The sequence below is a fragment of the Notolepis coatsorum genome, assembly GCF_963971535.1.
Source record: "Notolepis coatsorum genome assembly, chromosome: 1".
Taxonomy (NCBI): domain Eukaryota; kingdom Metazoa; phylum Chordata; class Actinopteri; order Aulopiformes; family Paralepididae; genus Notolepis; species Notolepis coatsorum.
Genome location: NC_140165.1, coordinates 147,512,662 through 147,533,196, shown reverse-complemented (window position 1 = coordinate 147,533,196; position 20,535 = coordinate 147,512,662). Strand labels below are relative to the sequence as shown.

The 20,535-nt window shown below is 42.1% G+C and overlaps 1 protein-coding gene across 7 annotated transcripts in view; it reads left to right on the top strand.

The window, feature by feature from the left end:
• Positions 1-15,224, top strand: part of ncor2 (nuclear receptor corepressor 2) — a 530,049-nt gene extending 514,825 nt beyond the window's left edge. For all 7 annotated transcript variants that reach the window (XM_084332593.1, XM_084332594.1, XM_084332592.1 and 4 more), the window contains exons 43-47: positions 3,451-3,593; positions 3,718-3,771; positions 6,916-7,119; positions 12,041-12,220; positions 14,604-15,224. In XM_084332593.1, coding sequence (XP_084188719.1) covers positions 3,451-3,593; positions 3,718-3,771; positions 6,916-7,119; positions 12,041-12,220; positions 14,604-14,812 — 790 coding nt within the window. In that variant the 3' untranslated portion in view covers positions 14,813-15,224. The remainder of the gene's footprint in view (positions 1-3,450; positions 3,594-3,717; positions 3,772-6,915; positions 7,120-12,040; positions 12,221-14,603) is intronic.
• Positions 15,225-20,535: the final 5,311 nt, after the last annotated feature.

Here is a 20,535-nt window from a genome sequence, read left to right as displayed (position 1 = left end):
CCAAACGTGTCGTTGAAACATGCCCCGAAGATTCCAGGGGTAAGCAAACCTCCGGTAAGCATTTAATATTACGCAATTTCTCTAATCTTTTCATATCACTAGTTGCATAGGGCGTCTTGCATCCTCTATGATGGAAACGAAAATAGAGGAAGGGTGAGTGGTGACCACACCTAGTACTTATAGTACGCTACTAAAGGGGCCGGGCCTGGCAGGTGGTGGGTGTATTTGGTTTTTTATTCGTTGATGGAGTACAATAGGTACATGAGATGAGGTATATCTCGGTATGGCTTAAGAGCGGGACACGATGCAAGTATGCTATATAACTCAGTGCACTCAGTCGGTGTCGTCGTTTGCGAAATTTACAGAAAAACTGGTTATAGGCAGGAGTGGAGCATCTGTGTGTGCAGGATGCAAAAGTTAGCTAGATACACAAAACTATATTTATATCAGGTGTAACGTTGGATATGAAAATGGATATTTCTAGCTAAATGACTCAAACCACCCACTACTTCCAATTCTATTTCGGACTACTGTGTATCAGCCTTTTCTCAATCTGCCACTGCAATGCTGCAAAACGTTTTCATCAATGCAGTATCCATTCATGGTAAGTTACTTTTTTATTGTGTGTTTGGTGGCCTCATCACCCACTGGTGTTCATACTGTGTTGAGTTTACCTTGTTGGCCGGTTGTGCATTTGTCTGGTGCTGATTGCGTAATATGTGAAGCCTGTTTTGATATTGGCTGCATGCATGTACACTTTGTGGGCTGGCCGTTGTACATCTCTCTGGTGTTTATTTGAGTTGTATAGTAGGCCAAGACATCTGCCGCGAGGCCTCCCTCCTGTAAGTGCACCGATTGCGGTGTCAACCTCTCCTGTTTAATGTAGACATACTTATGCTGTTGTTTTGCAAAAGCTTGTATGTGCAGCTAGTTGGTGCTTATTTCTCTGGTCTTTCTCTTATTAGTGCCCCTCATGAAAATCAAATCCCCCCTAATCGATTCCTGCTGTGGGTCTGACAATAGGTTACCCCATCTGTCTCTTTCTCTCTCCCTCGCTCTCTTTCTTTTTTTCTCTGAGTATGTTGAGATCCTAAGATCTGGAGAGGAGATCGGCTAATGAATGATTCATAATTGATCTGCATTTGTATCACCAATTTTTATACTGACAATATTTATAGTGGTTTGAATAAACACATTTCCCCACTTTTTGCTGAACAAGAGTTTTCAGCGAAAGAAGGAATTAAAGGCCTGGGGTCCAAAAGGCAGCTGCTCCAGTGTGATTAGTGTTCATGTCACTGACCAGGGCCTCGCAACCCCCTGCAGCTCTGCACAAAGTCAGTTTGTCAGCTTTCAGTTGTTTTACCTATGTCATACCTATGTCACACCAGTGATGTTCTTTTTCTGTGTGTTGTATTGGATAAAAAAAATATATATATATATATATATATATATATATATATATATATATATATATATATATATATATATATATATTTACCACATAAGCCCTGACGCCATCTGTAACTTTGTCTGTCTGTCTCTATAGACCTCAAGTGTGTGTACTGTGTAACAGTGTTGGTCTGTCCATCTATCCGTTTGTTTGCCTGTCTGTATAGACCTCTCAAGTGTCTGTAACAGTGTCTGTCTGTCTGTCTAGACCTCTCAAGTGTCTGTAACAGTGTCTGTCTGTCTGTATTTAGACCTCTCAAGTGTGTGTAACTGTCTGTCTAGACCTCTCAAGTGTCTGTAACAGTGTTGGTCTGTCCATCTGTCTGTCTGTATAGACATCAAGTGTCTGTAACAGTGTTGGTCTGTCAATCTGCCTGTTTGTCTGTATAGACCTCAAGTGTCTGTCTGTGTCTGTCTGTCTGCATGTCTGTCTGTCTGTCTGTCTGTCTGTCTGTCTGTATAGTAGGGATGTGAACAACAGTTTTTTTTTTTTTTTTTTTTATAGACCTCTAGTGTCTAACTGTCTGTATATCTGTATAGACCTTGTCAAAAATGAAGTGTTTTCCTTTCCTGTTTACCAGTAATTTTTTTTCCTTTATTCTGCATTTGGGGTGAGAGGTAAAGTGTAGTTTTACAGGAGGATTATTGTATATGTTTTGCTAACTAGCCTCATTTCAAGAGCCACATTGCTAACACTAAATGACTGGATGTTGCAATTCTGTTGAACATCGAATGCACTGTCTGACAATCGTTTTGTATGCCAGAAACCAAGCTACATTCACCACCAGCACAGGTGCTTTACATTTTTTTTACTGTGATTAATGCTAAGCTAACGTTTTTCTATTTGTGTTCAAAGGGGCTATTGGTGCAGTGGGTATACAAATGTGACATCAATGTTTTAGCTCACAGCATTAGGTTTTAACTTTAAATAGACAAACACGCAAGATTGGTGTTGAATTTTATAGTGTTGCATTCAGCTTTCTACACTTATATCAATCATAGTACAAAGCACCTCATAGATCGGTTACTAAAGCTTAAATTATGGTTCTCCTGCGATACAGTGTCCGTGGTACTGTTGGCAGTGGTTGTGGGGGTACATAGCAAGTTTTGGACAGTCTCAACTTTTGGACTACTAGAGGGGTGATCAAAGCTACTATAATTACCTTGTTGTCATTGTGGTAATTGTAATCCCTGTCCTGGTGTTTAATGTGCGGATGCAGCCAGGAGCCCTGTTGCACTTCTCTTTTCCTATAGTTAATTTCATCTGATAGTTTTTTTTTTTTTTTGGTGTCCAAACCAATGTTTTTGGCTACCTTTCACAATGAATTTTGTGGCATCTTTACAATCTTTACAATAATATATATTTATATTGGCAGACCTTCTTTGCTAATCTCTTGTCCACATGAGAGAAATTCTGTCCTTTGTTGTCACGGTAAATACAGAAATATGGAAATGCATGACTCAATGCCAGTGGGCCAATCAGAGTGCTCACAGTACTGCGTTGCCCTTATGCCCAGTTACATGTTTGGAGAGGTGCACCTAGGCTCCACACTTAGGCTCCTACACCAGGTTCACAGATATCTCTAGCGACAATTAAACGTGCATAAAACAACAAGCATAATTAAGGCTTAAGCCAGTCAGTCTGTCACTCACTCATTGTTAGCCGCTCTGCCCCAAGTGGTGGCTAACAACCATGGCATTTTGTGTAAAACCAGTTCAATCTATGTGACAATGTTTCACATCTTTCTCTCTCCTTTTTCTCCCATTTTTCTCCCCAATTTAGTCGTTATACCAATTCCTGTTTGTCTCACGGTCCCGGTCGTTGCGCTACCCTCTTGTCGGTCTGGGGACGGTACTGTAGACGACCACATGCCTCCTCCGATACATGTGGAGTCGACCAATGCTTCACATCTTTGACGCTAACGTGTCTGTGTTCTACCTCTTAATGGTTTGTGTGTGTTGTGTGTTCATACGACCTAACCCTGGTTCCTCTCCTCCCAGCATGGGCTCCCGCTCCCCTCCTAACACCTCCCAGCCCCCGGCCTTCTTCAGCAAGCTGACGGAGAGCACCTCCGCCATCGTCAAGTCCAAGAAACAGGAGATGATAAAGAAAAGAACTGTGGTCGGCAACGACGGGGACTTCAGTAAGTCTGATCTCTGTGATGACGGCGTCCTCTGCAGCCCTGCATCAATACAACAATATCTCACGTCATTTAAAAAAAGATGGAGAACGGCTCTCTTATCAAGAAATCCTCTTCACACTTTCAGATGCTGGTCAGCCGGGAACAGAGATCTTCAATATGCCTGCATCTACCACTGCAGGTAAGCTGTTGCAGGCCCTATAAATTATTAATGGATGGAACTGGTGAGAATGTGGCCTTTCATGACACACCCTGTGTTCTATGTGATAATGTACTGTAATCTATGTAGAACTGGGACTCATCTCAACCAAGGTTTCAGAACATGAGAATTTCTACGGCGGTTGTCGACTGATCGATTAGTTGATTTCATCAACAAATCGGTAACATTTTAGTTTCCCCACATGCGATAAGGCTGAGGGAACTCTTTAAATCCAATGCTTACCAGAGGTGTGCTTGTCATTTCTCAACAAATAAATCATTCAGTGTGGAAAAAGACAATAGATTTGACTATTGAATGATGAATGTTGTGTGTGTGACAAATTTATTAATTCAATATTTATATCTCAAAGGATCATTGAGAGCAAGCTCTCATTTACAATGAGAAATACAACACATAATGAATACCAAAAAGAATAAATCAATATAAAAACAGAAAGTGACTTTGATGTTGACACATCCTAAATGCTGTCCACTGTATTAATGATGTGGGTTGTTGTATTTGTATTTATTTATTTACCCCACAAGATCCTTACAAACAGTGACCCAAAAAAGAGTGATTGGGGAAAGTCCACCCTAAATCAGAAACTGCTCAGTTTAGACTGTTGAATCTCTTGTTAACTCATTGACCGCCACGTTGGGAACGGGATATGTCTATGTGCTGCCAACGCATTAAACCTATGGAGTCGCTCACCTTGTTTGCAGGGCTATAACTATTTAAATATTATAGCTATATATGCAATACTATGGCCCATTTGGCATCGAGTATCTATCATTCAAGATGTGAGAGAGGAATATTTTTTCCATCCATACATTCCCATTTTATACCGTGGTGAATATAAGTATGGATTTAAAGCGGTTTAGGGTAATTCCTGGAAGGCCAGTAATAGGCCATGACGCATATTATACTTAATCCATTGGCATTTCGTCCCTATACACGCTACAATTAAAACTTCAAATGCGGCGGCCGGGTAGCGCAGCGGACTAAGCGTCTGTCTACCACCGCAGAGACAGTGGGATCGAATCCAGCTGCGGTACCTCCGGCTTGGTCGGCCGTCCATACTGACACAATTGGCAGTGTCAGCGGGTGGGAAAGCCGGTGGGGTGGGTCCTGGTCGTTGTAAACAGCGACTCCTACAGTTCGGTCGGGGCGCCTGCACAGCGAGGGAAGGATCTGGGGGAGGTAGTGTGACCCTTCCACACGTTACGTGAGAGTCCGTGCTGCCAGGTGAAAAGAAGCGGTGGGCTGGCTACACATGTGTCGGAGGAAGCATGCGATAGTCTCCGCCCTCCCGGACCGAGGGTAGGGGGTAGAGTGCGCAACAACCAGGAAGGGGATTGGGAATTGGCATAACGACTAACATTGGGATGGGAGAAAAACAGAAAAAGGAGGGGGGAAAAGATAATACAAACAAAAAAAATAAAACTTCAAATGCATATGATCAGTATATTATCTTCCATCATGCATGCATGAAAGGGGGCGGGGGTCGTTTCTGATTAATTGATTGTCAATAACGGCATTCGTTAGTACAACAGCATACGCTGATCAGGGCGATGGCTATGAAAAAAATGTACAACCAAGCTGAAATGTACATTACATTGCTCTTACCTGTGGCCGGTGAGATTACAAAAAGAATATTCCAATTATTTTATTGCCATCTGCTAGATTGTATGTCCATTTGGCCCACGCCATAACCCCCCACAGCATAATGAATCTGCCGTCCCGAAAGCGATTCAATGCGATCGGGTATACCCCTCGGTCCACGTTACTCAAAAACTCCGCCCGGAGGAATTTCAATGATACACAGAGTCATACACAGAGTCAGAAAGGAAGTGCGACATCGGCCGCATACCACCAGGCGGCAGTATTGGACCTTTGCGATCTCAGACACATTGCATATGGTACCACAGCCATCCTGGGTGATTTATGAATGGAAATAGCGAATAAAAGAAATAACGATCCAATAACGTATATATATACGTGGTTGGCGTTATTCGATTGGCGGACAAACACGTATATATGCGTGAACAGCGCTGAACACCACGAGAAAAGACTCATCTGTACTGTGGGTGAGGAAACTGTAAAACGCAGGTCATCAAATCATGAAGAAGGTAAACACTCTCAAAAGTGTAAAACAGCTGTGTGCTTTTCTTCATGATTTTAGATCATTCATTCATAAAGGAAACAGTTATTGCCACCCCCTGAAAAGCCCTGAAGGTGCCCTGAAGGAACCCTGTGGGTCCCAGGACCCGACTTTAGGAACCACTGAGCCAGCAGACAGAACTAGGCTTTGAGCCTGTGCATTAGCCACTGTGAGGAGAGGGAGAGAGAGCAGCACATCCTGGGTGTTATTTAGAGTCCCCTCTCTCCTCTAGAGCCCCTGGAGACTCCTAACCTACATAACGCTCCTCACTGATGATAGACAGAGAGCTGTGTCAGCAGCACAAAGCCCAGTGGCTCTTCACTCACTGAAGGATGTGCTGACTGGCTAATTCTTCCCCCAGCATTCTTTCATCTCTAGTGCACTACTCTCAGACATTACTCTCAGACATTTCTCTCTCTCTCTCTCTCTCTCTCTCTCTCTCTCTCTCTCTCTCTCTCTCTCTCTCTCTCTCTCTCTCTCCCTCTCCCTCTCTCTCTCTCTCTCTCCTCTCTCTCTCTCTCTCTCTCTCTCTCTCTCTCTCTCTCTCTCTCCCTTTCTCCTGTACATCTTTGTATCTCTTTCTCTTCCTGCTGCTCCTCAGATACCACTTGATGTAGTGCTTTTGGGAGGTGAGGATGCAGTGGTTGCCAAAAGATTAGAGAAGTGGACTTGTGACAAGGGTCACCTGCTCAAATCTCTGGACCAGCAGTGAAATCTTCATCTCCCTCAACAACTACCGCTAAAGTGCCCTTATAGTCCAGGCATTTAACCCCCAGCTATTCCAGAGCCGCTCAGTGTCCTGTACTAGAAGGCCAGGAAGCTCCCATGTGTGAAAGTGTGTAATTGTATTGTGATATGAGTGTGGAGCTCAGCAAAAGAATCCTGGGATAAATCAAGAAAGAAAAAAAGAAAAACTCATTCCCTCTAACTAACCCCATAACCCTCTACTCTGCTGCTGTCTCCAGGCCCTGTGAGTATCCGCAGCCACCCGGCACCGGAGACCTCCGGTAACACCATAGGCCTGGAGGCCATTATAAGAAAGGCCTTGATGGGCAAGTATGATGACCAGGCTGAGGAGCGCTCCAACACTGTTAACCCCATGGCTGCCAGTGTGCCTGCTGCTATGCCCATAGCTGATGGGCGGACTGACGACTCATATCTACAACAAGGTAAAACAGACCCAGAAGTCAAATTATCTTGAGTGCACTGTAGCTGCAGTAGCATATCACTGTAACTTCAGTAGCATATCACTAACTTCAGTAGCATATCACTAACTTCAGTAGCATATCACTGTAACTTCAGTAGCATATCACTAACTTCAGTAGCATATCACTAACTTCAGTAGCATATCACTGTAACTTCAGTAGCATATCACTGTAACTTCAGTAGCATATCACTGTAACTTCAGTAGCATATCACTGTAACTTCAGTAGCATATCACTAACTTCAGTAGCATATCACTGTAACTTCAGTAGCATATCACTGTAACTTCAGTAGCATATCACTGTAACTTCAGTAGCATATCACTGTAACTTCAGTAGCATATCACTGTAACTTCAGTAGCATATCACTGTAACTTCAGTAGCATATCACTAACTTCAGTAGCATATCACTGTAGCTGCAGTAGCATATCACTAACTTCAGTAGCATATCACTGTAACTTCAGTAGCATATCACTGTAACTTCAGTAGCATATCACTGTAACTTCAGTAGCATATCACTGTAACTTCAGTAGCATATCACTAACTTCAGTAGCATATCACTAACTTCAGTAGCATATCACTGTAACTTCAGTAGCATATCACTAACTTCAGTAGCATATCACTGTAACTTCAGTAGCATATCACTAACTTCAGTAGCATATCACTGTAACTTCAGTAGCATATCACTAACTTCAGTAGCATATCACTAACTTCAGTAGCATATCACTAACTTCAGTAGCATATCACTAACTTCAGTAGCATATCACTGTAACTTCAGTAGCATATCACTGTAACTTCAGTAGCATATCACTAACTTCAGTAGCATATCACTGTAACTTCAGTAGCATATCACTGTAACTTCAGTAGCATATCACTGTAACTTCAGTAGCATATCACTGTAACTTCAGTAGCATATCACTGTAACTTCAGTAGCATATCACTAACTTCAGTAGCATATCACTGTAACTTCAGTAGCATATCACTAACTTCAGTAGCATATCACTGTAACTTCAGTAGCATATCACTGTAACTTCAGTAGCATATCACTGTAACTTCAGTAGCATATCACTGTAACTTCAGTAGCATATCACTAACTTCAGTAGCATATCACTAACTTCAGTAGCATATCACTAACTTCAGTAGCATATCACTGCAACTTCAGTAGCATATCACTGTAACTTCAGTAGCATATCACTAACTTCAGTAGCATATCACTAACTTCAGTAGCATATCACTAACTTCAGTAGCATATCACTAACTTCAGTAGCATATCACTAACTTCAGTAGCATATCACTGTAGCTGCAGTAGCATATCACTGTAACTTCAGTAGCATATCACTAACTTCAGTAGCATATCACTAACTTCAGTAGCATATCACTGTAACTTCAGTAGCATATCACTAACTTCAGTAGCATATCACTGTAACTTCAGTAGCATATCACTAACTTCAGTAGCATATCACTGTAACTTCAGTAGCATATCACTAACTTCAGTAGCATATCACTGTAACTTCAGTAGCATATCACTAACTTCAGTAGCATATCACTGTAACTTCAGTAGCATATCACTAACTTCAGTAGCATATCACTAACTTCAGTAGCATATCACTAACTTCAGTAGCATATCACTGTAACTTCAGTAGCATATCACTAACTTCAGTAGCATATCACTGTAACTTCAGTAGCATATCACTAACTTCAGTAGCATATCACTAACTTCAGTAGCATATCACTAACTTCAGTAGCATATCACTGTAACTTCAGTAGCATATCACTAACTTCAGTAGCATATCACTGTAACTTCAGTAGCATATCACTAACTTCAGTAGCATATCACTAACTTCAGTAGCATATCACTAACTTCAGTAGCATATCACTGTAACTTCAGTAGCATATCACTAACTTCAGTAGCATATCACTGTAACTTCAGTAGCATATCACTAACTTCAGTAGCATATCACTGTAACTTCAGTAGCATATCACTGTAACTTCAGTAGCATATCACTGTAACTTCAGTAGCATATCACTGTAACTTCAGTAGCATATCACTGTAACTTCAGTAGCATATCACTAACTTCAGTAGCATATCACTGTAGCTGCAGTAGCATATCACTAACTTCAGTAGCATATCACTAACTTCAGTAGCATATCACTAACTTCAGTAGCATATCACTAACTTCAGTAGCATATCACTGTAACTTCAGTAGCATATCACTAACTTCAGTAGCATATCACTAACTTCAGTAGCATATCACTAACTTCAGTAGCATATCACTAACTTCAGTAGCATATCACTAACTTCAGTAGCATATCACTGTAACTTCAGTAGCATATCACTAACTTCAGTAGCATATCACTAACTTCAGTAGCATATCACTAACTTCAGTAGCATATCACTGTAACTTCAGTAGCATATCACTAACTTTAGTAGCATATCACTGTAACTTCAGTAGCATATCACTAACTTCAGTAGCATATCACTGTAACTTCAGTAGCATATCACTAACTTCAGTAGCATATCACTAACTTCAGTAGCATATCACTAACTTCAGTAGCATATCACTAACTTCAGTAGCATATCACTGTAACTTCAGTAGCATATCACTGTAACTTCAGTAGCATATCACTAACTTCAGTAGCATATCACTGTAACTTCAGTAGCATATCACTAACTTCAGTAGCATATCACTAACTTCAGTAGCATATCACTGTAACTTCAGTAGCATATCACTAACTTCAGTAGCATATCACTGTAACTTCAGTAGCATATCACTAACTTCAGTAGCATATCACTGTAACTTCAGTAGCATATCACTGTAACTTCAGTAGCATATCACTAACTTCAGTAGCATATCACTAACTTCAGTAGCATATCACTGTAACTTCAGTAGCATATCACTAACTTCAGTAGCATATCACTGTAACTTCAGTAGCATATCACTAACTTCAGTAGCATATCACTGTAACTTCAGTAGCATATCACTAACTTCAGTAGCATATCACTGTAACTTCAGTAGCATATCACTAACTTCAGTAGCATATCACTAACTTCAGTAGCATATCACTGTAACTTCAGTAGCATATCACTAACTTCAGTAGCATATTGATTGATTGAAGACTTTATTAACAGATTGCAGAATGGGTACAGTACAGTACAGCTCAATACATACAATTGTTAAGGGGATGCAGACCAGATCACTAACTTCAGTAGCATATCACTAACTTCAGTAGCATATCACTGTAACTTCAGTAGCATATCACTAACTTCAGTAACATATCACTAACTTCAGTAGCATATCACTAACTTCAGTAGCATATCACTAACTTCAGTAGCATATCACTGTAACTTCAGTAGCATATCACTAACTTCAGTAGCATATCACTGTAACTTCAGTAGCATATCACTAACTTCAGTAGCATATCACTAACTTCAGTAGCATATCACTAACTTCAGTAGCATATCACTAACTTCAGTAGCATATCACTGTAACTTCAGTAGCATATCACTAACTTCAGTAGCATATCACTGCACAGATTTACGGGATTCCTAGAAGTGGGGGTGATATTTGCTTCACATTAAAATGTATAAGCTACAAGCTATATGTAGTTTGGTGTAAAATGCTAAATATTTATAACGTACATTACAAAAAACAGTTTTTGAAACTTGAAAAATTTAACATTTCCTGTTTCAGTGTTTTACTCAGGGAGAGATAGAAGCCCTGGGTGTGGAGCACACACCCAGAATGCCTTGCAGTCTGAGAAAAACAGAGTGCACCCAAACACGGAGGCACAACCACCATTTTTAAATACCATAACAGTACAAACGGGGTCCGACAATGACAGAGGAACGTTCTCTGGTTTATTCCATGGCAGCCAAACGTTTTTAAATTGGGAAAAAGATTGGCAGCCAGATGAGCTGTTTTTGATAATAGTTATTATAAAAACAATGATGGACCTTTTCAGAAGTATTCTGTTGACCCCTGTTTATTGCCTGTCAGCATCTGTATTAAAAGATAATGGATTGTGATTACACATAAAACATCATAAACAACTCACCATCCCTGTTCTTATATGATTAATTTACCCTGAAATGTTTTAAATAGACCGATTTGTCTGTAGTTAGCAAAGCCAAGATACACAGCATACTAGTTGCTAACGTCACCACTCGGTTCCGATGCTGTGTTGTGGAACATGAAATTAAATAAAATCACCATAAAATCAGCAGGTCAGAACAAGAAGCATATGATTGTAGCCAAGCTATCTACCTAGCCACTAGCATGCTATTGAAATAGACCCATTTGACTGCAGTTAGCAATCTAACGCTAACGGTTTGATGTTCCATTTGATACAACACAGCATCAGGACCGATTGGTAACGCTTGCGACTAGCATACTATGTATCTTAACTTTGCTAACTACAGTCAAATGGGTCTATTGTGGCTAGCTCTAGTAATGTTGCAATCACAGAAAGGGTCTATGACCGTACTATTCATGCGTTAAAAGCATCCCGACTGGTGCTCGCACTGCTCGGTCTTGCTGGGGAGCGATCTGTCTTTCTCTGACCGCAAGGCATTTTGGGTGCTCCACACTGGGGCTTCTATCCTGTCCCGTTTTGCTCATACAGTAGCTGAGCGGAATTAAACGTGGAACCCAACCTGAGCATGACAAGTGAGCAAAATGGCCAGTGTGTGAATGTGGTTGATTAGAGCTGCACGTATCCTTTGTTTTATAAGACCCGTCTGCCGCCATTATTGGCAGCGATTTTAAGTCCCTCCTAGTAACCATTCCGTTCAATAAAATGTGTGACTCAAAACCACTGATTTGAAAATGGCTAATAGCAGCGTTACAGATGTGTGTCTAAACCATAGCTGTACTCCCTACTCCTGCAGGCGGGGGGAAGCCCTTGAAGGGCAGTGGGCGCTCGAACGGGCGGAAGGCCAAGTCTCCTGGACCAGGCCTGTCGGGAGGGGAGAGGCCTTCCTCTGTGTCCTCTGTCCACTCAGACGGAGACTGCAACCGACGCACCCCCCTCACTAACCGCGTGTGGGAGGACCGGCCCTCCTCCACAGGTACAGAGGCTCCTCCCACATGACGATGGGAACTTTCTTATCCTCAGTAATCAATAGTGGCAACATTAAAGTCACACTGAAATCCAACCAGGAAATCTTTTCTCATTCAAAAGGCAATCTGTAGTTATGTTGTAATGGATGTTAACAGGAATCCAGGTTTCATCCTCAGTTCTTCTATGAGATGTTGCCTCTCTGTAATCGTATAAACTCTCATGTGCTGCTGTACACGTGAACTGTGTCTCCACTGATACATGTGGCACTGTGTGAATTCAGCTGTTATTCCCTCTTCGCCTGGATGTTCATGTCTGAAGTAAATAATACATTTCAACCCGAAGGACCTGAGTAGGAAATACTGAAATGAACCACAAGAAATAGCTATATATATTATATTGTAAAGAAGTACGAATATTCATGTGTGTAATATACAGTTGTCATCTAAATCTCATGTTGTTTGACTTTAAAGTGTAAGTTCATAATGTTTTTCTTATCCCTAACAATTTTTCCTACTTACCAATGATGTTGTTGATTGGTAGAGTCCTTTCTCAGCGCAATCCATACTGTTCCTCATACTAGCTACCTGCAGCTCGGACTAGTTAGCCACAAACTACAAAGTCTATGGCCACAGCTCCAGTCTGTATAAGCCCTGGGGCACTGTGGAGTGGGTTGAAGTGTTTATTCCAGGGCTTGTGCAGCCCCATTGACTTTGCATTAGTTTTGTGGCCAACTAGTGGGAGCTGCAAGTATCCAGTATAAGGAACTATATGGATTGTGCTGAGAAAGGAGAACAATTACCAATGTTGTTGGTAAGTAGGAAATGGGGCTAGGGGTTAAGAATTCTGAACTTAACATTTAAATGTCCTTATCTCAGAATATGTTTAACCTTTAACAGGCAGGCAGAAAAGTGGCAATTTAAAAGCTTAGCTTTATACTTATAGCACTTGCATGAGCCTGGTCTCTTTTGAAAGATAAATTCTGAAGTTACTAATGCAAAAAAGGATAATCACTTTTAGTGCTAATGAAATAGAGTAACAGAGGTTTGAACTTGAGTTGAACTTGAACTTGTGTACTCACATTTTTCTTTAGTGGTTGCCAGATTCCATTATTCCAGCATAGAGGTATGAGATGGAGAACACCGCGGTCTGTTCAGTAATTTTGTTTAAGAGGTTTTGGTAAACCGTGCGAAGAATTCTCTGGTTTTTATCCTTTTTCCTTTGATCCCCGTTCTATACACTCAGCCGGAGCCCTCTAGGTCTCCCTGGCTCATCTGCCTACGTTGGAATTGCAATGATGATCGAATCTCACCAGGTGGCAGTATTGCCTACCTTTTGAACTGGAAACTGAGGATATCACATGTCTTGTGATCCACTCCGGCTTTTTCCGCCTAGGAGTGGATCACAACATAGCAATCGGTGGAAGATTTGGTGCCTCAGAGCTATTCTTTCCCATATGGTAACCATGCCCAATATACACGAGTAATTGCGATCGCCATGGGATCGACTGGGATTTATTCATTTTGGAGTACTTTCTGACTGAGGTAAGGTCTATCTTAGGTAACCTGCTGGTATTTTTTTTTTACGTAAAACATGCTTCTGTACCGATCAGTGTCATGTTTTACCGGACGTAAAACATGCTTGACAAACACGATTGCAGTTTCTAGTTAAAACGACTTTATTTTTATTTACCGCCGTTCAAACGCCACCTCACTCGACCAATTCCGTGCCTCTGCTCTCGAGTTACATGACGATATGTCAGGCGAGCGTCTTTTTACAGGCCGCGCGTCAAATGACCACGTCGGACAGTATACGCTTGAGAACTGACCAATCACCACTGATGGCGAAGATTATTGGTCACTGTTGTAGCCAACGAGTGTCCGCTTCCAACGATACCCCACGTGGGGGGTGCGAATATAGGAAGTAGGTGAAATTTGATGAGCAAAAATGTGTTACTAAAACCTCAAGCACTCATTTCTGAACGGATGTTTATCAAATTTGGACCTGTACTACATAAGACTTCAGGCTATGGAACCGCTGTGTTTTCCAGCTCATACCTCTATGTTGAAATAATGGAATCTGGAATCTGGCAACCACTAAAGAGAAATGTGAGTACACAAGTTCAACCCTCTGTTACTCTATTTCATAGCACTAAAAGTGATCCTTTTTTGCATTAGTAACTTCAGAATGTTATCTTTCAAAAGAGACCAGGCTCATGTATGTGCTATAAGTATAAAGCTAAGTATGCAGTCCTCAAGTTCCAAGTTAAAAACAGGCCACTTTTCTGCCCGCCTGTTAAGAGGTTAACACTAATTATGTCTGTGCAGGCCACACCCCCTTCCTATGTAACCCAGCCCAGTCCACTGTGTTTAACGCTACCTCTGTCCCTGCAGGCCCCACCCCCTTCCCATGCAACCCACTGACGATGCGTTTCCCCAGTGGCATGGTGTCAGCTCCCTCCCCCTCCTCTGGCCAGCCAGGGGGCCAGGGGCCCACCCAAGGCCAGGGGCAGGGGGCCGGGCAAGGACAGGGCCGGGCCTGGGAGGAAGAGCCTAAGCCACTGCTCTGTTCTCAGTACGAGACCTTGTCAGACAGCGAGTGAGAGAGACCCTACGATGGAACAGCGCCCGTTAACTATCAACCACCTCCACCACGCTGCTGCAGGCACACACACAATCACACGTATACACACATACACATACCCACACACACACTCAGACGCATACACATACTGAGGGACATGCACATCAACACACATCATTCCATTCTACATCTCCTTTTTCATCAACTAAGGAGTGTGACATCTGGCTCTCCCTTCTCACACAACTGAGACCCCAAGCACCAGTGTGTTGGAATACGGCTGCTCAGTGTGTGTGTGTGTCTGTGTTTGTGTGCGTGCATGCGTGCTTGTGTGCGCATGCGTGCGTTTGTGCTTCTGTGTTATGCACTCACTCCAGGACTCAAAAGGACAAATCACTTTTTTTTGTTTGTTTTGTTAGTTTTTTTACTTAACTCCCCCCCCCCCCCCCCCCCCCCTCTTACTGGCCTTATCAATACGGACACATTGCCCCGCACCTTGGGGCGAATCGCTCTAGTGTCCTCTACTACGGTTCATAGAAGGGACTCGTGCTGATGCTGAGGTTGCGTTGCCGGGTCCGGTCCCAAGCCTGCTCTCTCAGGACGGTTGATGGATGCCTCATCTGGCCTGCTGTCGGTGAGCATCCGGTGACGGGGGGGCTGGCCAGGGAGCCGCATTAGCCCACAGCAGGGAGGACCCGTCTCTCCTCGCGCCGCAGCACTCGGCAGTTAGACATCCAGGTACAGCGGACTCCACAATACAAGGCGGCCTGTGCGTTTTTACCACTACAAGAACACGACGGATGGGAGGAGAAACCATGACACTGGTTTTCTGGTTCTGGTCCCTTTTTTTTCTTTTTATTCCTTTTTAAATAACGTCAATCCAGTCCTGTGTTTGAAAGTGAGCTGAGACCTTTAGTACATTTTTGATGGTGAATTTTTTGATGGTGTCAGTTGTCTCTTGTATCTGCAATGATCTATTTTATTTTTATTTTTGGAGGGGGGGGGGGGGGGGGGGCAGGGGTGGCGGGGGGGGGGGGGGGGGGGTCAAGTGGGGGAGGGTCATGTCATTGGTTTACAGGGTATACATGCTGTTCATTTCTGATGTCATGGTATATTAGAAATGTTCTCTGAGGGGCAGCGAAAGCATGTTGTCTCCAGGCATCCATGTGGAAGAGAGATGTTTAAGTCAAGATTGATGGAGAGAAGTGACACTTTCTCACTGTTTTTATATTAACCATGTCTGTGTTTGTTGAAAACTGTTTTTGGATGTTAAGCACTTACTTGTCAAATCTGTTCACATGGCATTTTGAACTATCAGTTTTTTTGGGGGGAAGAAACCCTGCTGTGGAGGCTCCTCTTCTTTCTTTAGAAACATCTTGTTTGTTTATTTCTGGCCTTGCCACCTCTATTCTTTAGTGCTCCACACTCGAGCGACAATCACAGTTAGTGAAAGATGACCTAGCCGCTTTGAGCGGGTGGAGGCCGAGCTTAAAGCTGCTTCAGGGCAAATTCTCCAACACCAGTTGGAGTTTGCTTGCATTGAAGAGGTGACAAATAAAAGCCATCTTTCTATGACCCCCCAGTGTCGGCTTTTAGCCAGGCCTGCTAGAATTCCTGTCTAGGAGCTGTTGTGACGGTCTGACCTCTGACCTTTTACCGTCTAGAAGAGGCGCTGGGTCCACTCCACACACACTCGACTCCTCTCATCTAGACTGATTTTGTACAGTTATGAAATATTTCTAGTGTTAAGTGCCATTTATTTTACATACACAGTACTGAAGTTACCAAGTGACGCACAATTTTATTTTATCTTTATATTTTTCCTCCTTTTCCCCGTGCCATGATTTATACATGTCCACGTAGGGAAATCTGAAACTAAGAGCAAATGAAACGTCCTTTTTTGTTCATGTTTTCTTTTTCTTTTTTTTACCCAAAATCTATCACAGCCTTAGCTTTTTAACCATTTCATTAATCCAGTCACTTTTCCCGGAAAAGGCATTGCTGTAAGATGAGACAGGTTACACAGCTTTGTGTAATCAATGGAAGCATCTGAAAAAGTACAAATAGAAAATAAAAAACGGTTTCCCATTGAGAATTATGACAGTGTGCTTCAATTCATCCCCGTTTTCATGTAGGAAAACTGGAGGTCAAGTTTTTAAAAATTTATTTAAAAAGAAAAAAAATAATAAAGAAAAAGAAAAAAAATCAGTTTGGTAGTTATGTAACATTGACTGTATTACGTGTGGTTAGGTTTTACCTACAGTATTTTAAAAGGGCCACCTCTATAACTGACGTGGTGGACGGGAATGTTTATGGCTTTTGATTGTCTTCAAGCAGGTGCACATGCTGTTGTCTGTAAGACTGTATATTAAGGAGAGGGGGGGGGGGGGGGGGGGGCGTGGATACTGTCCTGTCCCGTTAGAGACGTTACCGCTCCGGCTCCAGTTATTTTCACGTCACACTTCGGAGACTCGTTAAGTCATGGAATAAATGACTGTTATAGACTACCTCCTCTAACCCCTTTTATCTTACAGGCGGTGGGAGGTGACCGCCACGCCAGGGCGGCACGGCTCCTCTTTCTCAGCCACACTTTCACCGTCTGACCTACCGAGGTGGAGACGGATGGGGAGTTTGGGACCTTTTTAAACCGGGCTTTGTTGGGTCGTATAGCAGCTGTGTTCTGTTCTGTCGGTCTCTGTCTCTCTCTCTCTCTCTCTCTCTCTCTCTCTCCTCACACACCTGTATATCAATTAACTATCGCTGACGTCATCCAGGAAACAATGTGACAGTACAAAAAGACAAAGCCATATCCAGATTGTCTTGCCTAAAAACAACAGATGACAACAGACTAAGGAGTTTTTTTTTTTTTTAAGTGTACTGAAACGTGTTTTTAAAATGATTACATGCCTTTTTTTCTCTTTTTTTCCCTCCTGATTTTGTTCTCACACTGCTTGTTTTGATTTCACTCATGTCCTTCTTCATTACACATAATTAAGCGTTTCATTTGTAATAGAAAAGGATGATTGGAGAAAAAAAAGAAAAAGATAAACAACTTAATTGCTGATACGTTCCCTGGACTGTCCAAGGGGGTGGGAGGTTAATGACATAAACAGTACATTGTTCAACCATATTGTGCATAATGATTTTCTTTTTTATTATTATTATAACCCACTGTATAATAGCAAGGATTGTATATAGAACTGAAGAGATGTAAATATTTATGTGGCTTGCTTCAAGGTTGGTATTTACAGAAAAACTATTCACACTGTTTAAATTCTACATGCCCACCAGCAAGCTTTGTGGATAGCAGTGTAAAAATGAAAAACAAAAAAAGACACTGCCTTAATGTTTAAATAAAAAAGCTTATTGCCATTGAAAATGCTGTCTGGGTCTTGTTATTGATTGGGATGAGGCTGTTGAACCCTTGAATACTGATGTGTTTCTACATTCTTCGTTCAGGTTTGTTTTTCAGTTAGTTCTACGCCTAATGTATATACTCTTTTCTTTCTGGACTCTTTTTGTATCACAAACAGTACTGTAATTGCAAATCTGGTATGTCATAAATGTATAGATGTAGCAGTACTGTCTATCTGTATGTCATGTATGTCATATATGTTACGATGAATTGAAAATGGGGGACCCTGATGTAAACAAGACGAAAGTCTTTCTCTGGTCTGCATCCCCTTAACAATTGTATGTATTGAGCTGTACTGTACTGTACCCATTCTGCAATCTGTTAATAAAGTTTTCATTCATTCATTCATTCAGGTGGTGTTGCTGGCAGGCGTCTGACATGCACAGGGTAATGGGTGTGAACGACCACAAGGGGGTGCTGGGATCCTTTTTGTTGAATGGCCAGTGAACGTGTTTACAGCTGGGACTCGTGGTACATTCAGCACTGGAATGGATATCACTTGACATTTAATGGGTTTTAGTGATTAAAAGGAATAGAATGTACTTCACTCACTGATTATGGCCGTGCTGTTGCTAGGAGAGGAACTATGCAAAAAGGACCAATGAAATGTCTTTGTGTTCAGTGCCTTGCACAAGGATGGCAATCGTCAGTTGTCACCTGAGCTACTGGAGAGCTACTGTTATTTTGTGCACCTGCTGTCTTCTGCTTTGAGGTTACAGTGTTCCAGCCATTAGCAAGGTCACACTGCTCGCCTGTCCTGTGTGTACTTATATAAGTCCCACAGGGGCTGAATCCAAAAGCACCACTCAGCTCTTCAAGGTGACAGTGTTATGATGACACCAAGTAGACTGCTAACTCTGGAAGTGACGAGAGGTAGGGGGCGGTTGCCTAGATCCATTGATTTGCCTCCCTTGTGTCTGGAGTTAATCAACAGGGGAGTCTGAGTGAAGTAAACATCAGATCCTATTCTCTGGACCTCAGACAAAAACGTCATAGCTTGCCAGTATGAAAACGAAACTGCTGCTTTCATTAGGGGCGGGAATCTTACCATTTATCCTGTTATTCACTGATCATATATGTAGGTAGGTTTACTACACAACCAATTGAAGGGACAACCGAGTCGGTCCAGAAAAAGTGTCATTAGTTTCGGCCAGACTGCAGCTACCGTGAGACTTCTTCAATCTCCTGTCCAGCATGAAATTAAACATGCGAGGGCCCACATGTGGCCGATTTTAACTACCTGCACTTTGGCGACCTCTAGCGGCTCGGGTGTGCATATTTTAATACAATATATATACAGTATATCGAATTAAAGCCCTATTTGTTGCCTGTCAGGTGACAAAATCCATTCAGCGGTTCTTGAGTTACATGCCGATTTGTGAGGCGTGTGCTGAAGTACACAGTGTTGTACAAATACAACGACTGCCGGGGCTCTAGCTCCGTCAATCATTTGGCGATCTCGAAAATGATTGGACAGGGTTGTAGCCAATGAGCGTGGCTTTCCAATGATATCCCACATGGGATGTACGAATCAGGGATCTAGGTGAAAAGTCACGAGCGAAAACAGGAAGAGAAAAAAAACGCAATGAAACGCAACGAAATAAAAACCAGGAACGCTACAGTTTACCAAAATCGCTCCTAATCACTCATCTCTGAACTGATTTTTATGAAATTTGGTCATGTACTACACAAGACTTCAGGCTATGGACCCAGGGTGTCGTTTCAGCCATACGAATTTCTGGGGAAATACTAATTCTGGACTACTAACTACTACAGAATAATGTGAGTAACATGTTTTTCTACAACTCAAGTTCAGACCTATGTTACACTATTTCATTAGCACTAAAAGTTAATTATCTTTATTGTACCAGAAACTTCAGAATGTCATCTTTCAAAGGAGACCAGGCTCATGCATGTGCTAAGTATAACGTATAGTGTTTGTTTGCAAACAAAAGTATGCAGTCTTCAAACTAAAATGGCCTATTTTCGGGGCCCCTGTTAAAGCCTTTCATATTTTTCGCAGCATGCTGTATAACGAGGGGGGCAGCGCTTTTCAACAGTTAGGAAGTTGCACCACATTAAATGTTGGGACGTGTCCTCTGGCTCACTGTCTGGGGAGCTTCCTTTTCCTGTGCAAGATCATTTGTATTTCCTTCGTTTGTTGGATCCAGAACAAAAGTAATGGCCTGACATTAATGAATGGTGGGCTGATTTGTTTATTCTGTGTGCCCCGCTCCGGAACACACTATGGTGTAATAGGAGTTGTGTGCTCTCTAAAACCATGTCTAAATTTGTACAGAATTATTTTAGACACAATATAGTACTTTGGG